Here is a 7,844-nt window from a genome sequence, read left to right as displayed (position 1 = left end):
TAATAATAATAATAATAATAATGACAATCTTTAATGAGGAAACTTTTTCACTAAAAAGTGGTTTACAAAAAGGACCTCGAAAATTAAAAATTAAAAATTTACAATGAATAAAAATGCTAAAAGATGCTACTAAAAACTAATGTATCTTATGTGTTTTCTTATATGTGATGAAGATAAAAACCCAAAATTGTGTTTAGTTATGAATTTCAGTTTTTTATGACGTCATGTGAAAACCAAGAATAGATTCTGGTAGATTGTTTTAAAAATAGTTTCGACGCATTATCTTGGAGAGTGTCTTTTTCGGTCGGGACCACTGATCTAATTGAATTGCTTGAGCGCAGTTCCTTGGGGCATTCCTGTTTTATTATTTTAAGATAATCTGGCCAGGTCTCGGCGTTATGCAAAGCTTTAAAACATGATTTCAGGAGGTTCAGATCTCTTCTCTCATTGATTGGAAGCCATCCGATTTTAAGTACATCCCGAAAGATATGTGGTCGCTTAGGGGAGGTGGTCGCTTACCAGAGGTCAGACCACAAAAGGTCTATATTTCAGGTAATTTACATATGGTAATTGCGGAAACCTAACCCTTTTGCCAGTGCTTATCGAAACCCAAGGTAATAACTTTTCTTTAGACCGCCTGATTTAGGAGCAAACAGTAAACGGAATTTTTGCAATGTTGCATTTCAAGCGTTAAACATCTACAACTTTCGCGTTTGTTTGTTTGTTACATAATCCAGTTGACGTTCTTTTTCGCCACAATTTTTCTGTTGAATTATACAAGGTTGAGAGAGTCATCACCGGTCATGCATGTACATTCATGCTATTTACAAGATAAGAGAGTTTCTTTCCTACAAGGGATTCAACCTGTTTGAAGTTCATTTCAATGTACACCTGCTATAGTGTATGTGTATGTTATCAATTGTTTTAATGTAAGCTATTTCGGAAGACACTTCCGGTAGCTCTGGCTGTAAGATTTTAATACAGCGTCCGCTGCAATGATGTGGGTCAATTTCTTACAGCGACAAAGAGAAACAGCAGATTGTGTGTCAAGTAGTCGCTTACGGGAGGTTAAAAACAAGTGAAAATTTTTAACAATCATCCCTTAAAGTGGTCGCTTACGAAAGGTGGTCGCTTACGGGAGGTGGTCGCCTACGAGAGGTTCCATCTATAGTGATTTGACTTGAAAACTTTTGGTATTTTGGAAAAATGGTCGCTAATGAGAGGTGGCCGCTTACGAGAGGTGGTCGCAAAGGGAGGGTTCGACTGTAGTTAACTTTCAGTTTGCCCGCAAGATAAGTCTTTTATGCAAATTTGGCGAGATCGCTGTATTTACACGCGAAAAACCGAATATGGGAAGGTGCGCTAGTCAGAAAGATTAGCGTGGAAATGTATCGAAAGCTGCTAGGTACAAAAAGTCGTGTATTTAGTTTGTAAAATAGCGAGAATAAACTAAATAATTAAGTGAGCTGTTTGGCGGTTCCACGGAATTCGTTCGAAGTGAACAAAACGAATGATAATATCAAGTCGTTTGGCTCACTTGAATCATTGCCTACCCGTTTTAAATTTTTTACCAAGCCGTTCAAACGTTTAGGTCACCATTTGAGATTTTCATGAACCGTTTGAACGTTTAGCTCACCGTTCGAAATTTTTTATGAGTCATTCAAGCGTTTTGGTCAACCGTTCAAAATTTTTCCTGAGCCGTTCGAACGGTTTGGCTACCTGTTCGGAATACTCAATTATACCCGTGCAAACGTTCAGTTGAACCCATTTTAAACGGCTTGGTGACCCGTTCGGCAGCCGTTCGTTTTACCCGTTGAACGGAAAGCCGTTAGTGTACGTTTTCCCGTGAGAGGTTACATATCGTATGATTATCATAGGTTTCATTGCCAGATTTACAAAGCAATATGTTGACAATATATGACCACATTTATATCTGCGACTTAAACAGTCGTATACACAATATTTATATTCAATAAAAATAGTCAAAACCGGGGGCAGCTCTAGTGAACACTATTCTAGTAGTAAATACAACATGAGATTAGGCTGTCTTTCGTTTTCGCTCGCTAAACCATTCCCGTGGTAAACAGCGAGCTCTCTCAGCAGAGAAATATGAGCGCTGCAAAAATTTGTTATGGGAAATAATACAGTAAAACTCCGCTTACTTGAACAAAGTCCGATTTCCCCCGATGACTATTAAGCACTTTTTTTAAGTTGATGGCCACCGTTAAAAGATTTCCAACGTAAACCTTTCGTCATTCTTTGATACGCACTGATGAATGGCTAACGCTCGAAAGGTCAGTTTTTTTGTTTTTGTTTCTTTTGTTTTCAGTTTCGGTGGCCGGGGAAAAAACTTTTCGTTTGCTTTACATGCAGAAATTTCGGCCGGAGTGGTTACCCAGTGGAGAAGGAAAAGAAGAATAACTGTCGGCCTTGAGCAGCTGAACGCCCGGCTGCCGCCATGCTTGCTCTTTTTGTCTTTAATACTAGGATCTTCCGAGCGAAAGTAGTTTACATGGTGCTAGGATCTTCCTAGTTCTAGGATCTTCCTACCTCTCAGCTAGGAAGTTCCTATCTCAAGGAAGATCCTAGCGCTAGGGCCAAGTACAACTTTGTGCATGTAAACTGAATACAGAAAACATATGGCGCTAGGATGATCCGCCCTCTAGGATCTTCCTAGTGCTAGGATCTTCCTCCCTCCATGTAAACAGCCCCTAAGTTAAAAAAGTCAACATTTTACATTAAAAAATTTCGACAGCGTATAACAATTAAACTAAAGTGCACTAAATCTGCTAGAGTACCATATTCACTCACCTAAACAATCCAGTTCTTTATTTTAGTCAACGGAGGCTGTTAAATGCTAATCATACGTTGGCCATTTTTTTGTTCCAACGATCTACGTTCGTTAGAGCGTTGGCGGTGCAAAAAATGGACGCTAATGGGCTATTAACCAGTTTGTTTGAAACTCCTTTTGAAAGCAAGGCTTCCTGCAAAGTTGTTTATATGAATATTTGTCATGTTCGGAAACGAATGAAAACTTATTTGTGTTACTTAATAAACTGACGAAACTATACACAAAGCCTAGCTTACATAACGAGATTCAAAGCAACTTCGAAATGGCCTATTCAAATGTATTAAGTTTCATATGTTTTTCGTAGTTTACTTCGAAGTACAATACTGTTCCCAATGGTTTCCCATCCTGACACATTATGCGAATGTTGCAATAAACGCCTCTTCGCTTTTAAACGCTCAGGGCTGTTATTTTCCTTGTGCAACATTCATGGGGCGCCTAAATTCGAGAGGCGCGTTTTTGGCAGGGAAGACGTTTTGATTTGAGTACATACAGTAATTCAAGCGACGAATAAACCGGCAACTTAAAATTGAAAGGGAAGGAAGGAAATTTAGTTCGATTAGAATTATAGTATCTCCAAATACAAAGTGTGTAAGAGTAAAGTAAAATAATGAATTAAAATAAAGATCTATACAGAACTATTATAGATAATTGTTGCAATAAATATCTTAAAAAAAATTACATTCACGAGCTAAGCGACTAAAACTATATACAGTAGCGGTAGTTCGCATTTCATCTGTTAGAGAATTCCATTCCTTTTGACTAAAAGAAGTAACCCCTAAATCAGTGACTTAAACTTAACATGCCATTCTAATAAAAGCTACCCTGAGAATTACTTTACCACTGCATTGTTCGTTTCTCAGTATTTTGCTAAAATAGACCACGAAAAACAAACAAACAAGACATGCATGGATTCAGAATCGGTGACGGTATAATCGGTAACCAAAACTTGAGCGCGTACTTTAAGTTGAGCCAAGAAATCGAAAAGCTTAGGATTTTCCTCAAACTTAAAGTCCGGTTGCGTATCAGCACATGCAAAACTTTTCCGCTAAATCCTTGCGACGCACCAAGAAGTGGCACAAGGCGTCGTACAATACCCGGTAAGTTGCATCCGAGCCATCTCTTTCTTTCCACTTTTGCAACATGCCCAATGCCTTCTCAGAGTACTCTTCGTGATTCTTTTTGAAGCCAGTTATTTGGGCCTTTTTGAATCCCAAGCGCCGGCCCAGCTTTGCCCAAGAATCTCCAAGCTCCTCTGACAACTCTTCTAAATCCTCATCATCGACAGCGCTCTCTTTGATTACCGCTAAAATGAAAGGCAGGAAGTTAATTTTGATATTGATATTGATAATGACTCATTATGAGCTAAACAACAAGGGCCAGTTGTTCGAAAGTCGATCAACGCTAATCAAAGACTGAAAATTTATCAACAGTGTTTTTATCTCGTTCGCTGAAAAATGTTTTTTAAAGGTAATTTTAAGATGAAGGTAAAGAAAAGTCCAAGTCAAAAGTGAAGGTTAAAAAATGTTTTGAAAAGTCTTCATTGACAAGTAATAAGGAATGTACTGGGGCCCAGATTATTACAGTCCTATCCCATTCATCATCCCTGTATGGGAAAAATTTCTCTTGATGACAACTGATGGTAATAGCCTAAGGTTGTGAATTATGTGCAGTGAAAACATTTCCTTTGGGGACATCCAATAACTAGTTTTGGCTCTTTCTAGAATAAAACTTTTCTTTCACTTAACGGTCACCTATATCTTGTTCGTAGATAAGACTTCCACATAAATAGGAAAATTTGGGGAGAAAGCTCTCTAAACAAATATAAAAATAAATAAATAAACAAACAAATAACATAAAAACAAATAAATAAATAAACAACAAACCTCGTTTTTTCTTCTTAGTTGAACGCTGATTCTTGGCAGAAGCACCACCTGTCGAAGACGAAAAGATTTATTTTAGCACGACATCAAGAGAGAGAGCTAATCTGTATTTCATTGTGGCTCAATTATCAATGTAATGAATGGGCTTTTCAAACGGCAAAAAATACTGACAGTGATAAACAATCATTAGCAAGCCATCCGCTCTCTCTTCGGACATATAACACATCTGGCCGAGCGACTTCTCCACATTCAATATGGCGGACGTTGAATAGAAGATGAACCTGGAGATGAACTACATTCGCGCATGCTTGCTATACATCCAGGAATGATTGACAGATTTATTTACCGGGGCGAGGTGCAATCATGTAAAGGAGAAAAGCGGCAATATCAAAGACAGATCCCTCCCTCCCCCCACCCCAAATGACTGCATGCATTAACAACTGAAATATAATTTAAGGTTTCAAGAACTTTCAAAGAAAGTTTTCCTTATTTACGAAATTCACCTGGATATATCTATAATAGGCCTTATCACGGTTTTCGACACCATTTTGACGAGTAGGCAAACACGCTTGAAATAACAGTGTTTGTATGGAAATCCGATGTCGAATAATTTTAGTAAAACGTCGCTTCTGAAAAATTCATGAATTGGAAACTTTTGGCACTAGGAAAAGGATTTTAAGAAAAAAAATTGGAGGGATGTAGTTGTTCCGGAAAGTGTCCAGTCGTGTTTTGCACTTTCCATACATTTGTCTGTATAGCGAACCAGACGTGAACTGCTACTAAAAATAGTTCGCGGGAAAAAAATACAGACAAATATATGGAAAGTTCAAAACACGACAGGGCGCTTTCTGGCACAGCTACATCCTTCCAATTTTTTTCTTAAAATCCTTTTCCTAGTGCCAAAAGTTTCCAATTCATGAATTTTTCAGAAGCGATGTTTTATGAAAATTATTTGACATCGGATTTCCATACAGACCCTGTTATTTCAAGCGTGTCAAAATGGCGTCGAAAACCGTGATAAGGCGTATCTTCTTCCCTATTTGCACTCATACGCATTTGCCAGATTAGTTGCGAGAGTAGGTTTTTCTCATTTATAATATATTTCTATCATATATCTCATTGCCACTAGAAAACAACGAACCTCGTTTTCTCTTCTTATCTGAACGCCGATTTTCAGCAGAAGCACCGCCTGTCGAAGACGAAAAGATTTATTTTAGCACGACATCAAGTCGCTTATCAAAAGAGAGAGCTAATCTTTATTTCATAGTGGCTCAATTATAAATGTAATGAATGGGCTTTTCAAACGGCAAAAAATACTGACAGTGATGAAACAATCATTAGCAAGTCATCCGCTGTCTCTTCGGACATGTAACACATCTGGTCGAGTGACTTCTCCACATTCAATATGGCGGACGTTGAATAAAGATGAACCTGGAAATGAACTTCTTTCGCGCATGCTTGCTATACATCCAGGAATGATGACAGATTTCTTTACTGAGGAAAGGTGCAATTATGTAAAGGAGAAAAGCGGCAATATCAAAGACAGATACCTCCCTCCCCCCAACCCAACTGACTGCATGCATTAACAACTGAAAAATAATTTAAGGTTTCAAGAACTTTCAAAGAAAGTTTTCCTTATTTATGAAATTCACCTGGACATATCTATAATCTTCTTCCCTATTTGCACTCATACACATTTGCTAAATTAGTTGCGAGAGTAGGTTTTTCTCATTTATATTATATTTCTATCATTTATCTCATTGCCACTGGAAAACAACGAACCTCGTTTTCTCTTCTTATCTGAACACCGATTTTCAGCAGAAGCACCGCCTGTCAAAGACGAAAAGCTTTATTTTACCACGACATCAAGAAGCCAGTTAAAAGAGAAAGCTCATCTTTATCTTATCATACTGGCTCAGTAAATTAATTTATGTAATGTTTAAAACACGAGCAGCAGTGTTTTATCGGGATTTAAAACCACGAGGCGCAGCCGAGTGACTTTAGACCCGATAAAACACCTGATGCGAGTTTTTTGAACGGCTTGAAAAACATTCCTGGAAAAGCGTGTGTCAAGAGAGTTCACAACAATGATGCGTTTGTGAACCTAATAAGGAGGAGGTTTTATCGGGTTTTAAAACCACTGCATGTGATGTTTTATCGACCATTTGATAGGTCAATGGGTTTATGAAAGTTTATGAGTTTTGAAAGGTCACTTAGACGCCGTTTCTTTCCTTTTCTTCTAAAAAGCAATAAATACAAAGTAAAAGCTGGACTCAAATACTTCTTTTCATTTTTTAAAGGTGCAGAAGGTCTGCAAACAATTTCTGCTTTGGAATGTCAACACCAATCCGAGTAAATTTGTGGCCCAACCTCAACGCGTTAACATACCTTCCCAGCCGGCCCTTTGTCCGTTAACAGTATTGAAGTTTCACTGCTTATTCAAACTTTAGCACGTTGAATGGATCGAATAACATCATATACTAGGGATCAGAAGTTCAATTCTGTGACGGAACTTACCAGGTTTGTCCTTCGATTCAAGATTCCTCAAACATGTCAAAGCCTAAAAAAGTTTAAAACTTGAAGTTAACCTGAAAATGGGTATTTTGCCTGTTCAAAGTCAAATCCCTCATAAGCGATCGCGTAAAATGGCAAGAAGCGTTATCGTCTGGAACAGGTAGCCGCTTGCGAGTTTTACGAGACAATGAACAAGTGTTCGCTTAACAGAGATGATCTCACCGGGACTGTGCTTTTACCGAACATAGGCCATAGGTCGTTAAAAAATAGATCAATTTAAAATGATAAAAAATTAGATGATAAAAACGTGTAATGTAGATAAAACAAACCATAAAACAAACCAACAAACAAGGGCAATTTAGCAAACAAGGCACCAAAAAGAACAAACAAATAGAAAGTAACAAGACAAAGAGAAGAAATAATTTAAAAACCAATGTTAAGTGCACACTGATCTCAATCCAGGGTCGAAGAGATTCGTGTGGCAGAGGGCGACCAGGCTCACAACAGAGCTTTGAGTCCAAACTAACGTAGTGGGCACAGTCATGGTGTCGACAGTTTTTCCTGTTGTGCCGGATACAATGTTTTGTGTTTTCTCCTAA

The 7,844-nt window shown here is 38.1% G+C and overlaps 2 protein-coding genes across 3 annotated transcripts in view; both read right to left on the bottom strand.

Annotated features, from left to right (window-relative positions):
* The window catches only part of LOC146478011 (uncharacterized), a 166,750-nt gene that overhangs the window by 64,870 nt on the left and 94,036 nt on the right, over window positions 1-7,844 (bottom strand). The gene's annotated exons all lie outside the window — the stretch shown is intronic.
* Window positions 2,214-7,844, bottom strand: part of LOC146478014 (uncharacterized) — a 39,874-nt gene continuing 34,243 nt past the window's right edge. The window contains exons 11-14 of the mRNA XM_085112728.1: window positions 7,249-7,291; window positions 5,873-5,920; window positions 4,735-4,782; window positions 2,214-4,154 (exon numbers count right to left, since the gene is read on the bottom strand). Coding sequence (XP_084968854.1) covers window positions 3,874-4,154; window positions 4,735-4,782; window positions 5,873-5,920; window positions 7,249-7,291 — 420 coding nt within the window. The 3' untranslated portion in view covers window positions 2,214-3,873. The remainder of the gene's footprint in view (window positions 4,155-4,734; window positions 4,783-5,872; window positions 5,921-7,248; window positions 7,292-7,844) is intronic.

The sequence above is a fragment of the Pavona decussata genome, unplaced genomic scaffold (genome assembly GCF_977016875.1).
Source record: "Pavona decussata unplaced genomic scaffold, jaPavDecu1.1 SCAFFOLD_67, whole genome shotgun sequence".
Lineage (NCBI taxonomy): Eukaryota > Metazoa > Cnidaria > Anthozoa > Scleractinia > Agariciidae > Pavona > Pavona decussata.
Note: the sequence above shows the minus strand (reverse complement) of the source record. Positions and strands in the feature narration are given on the sequence as shown.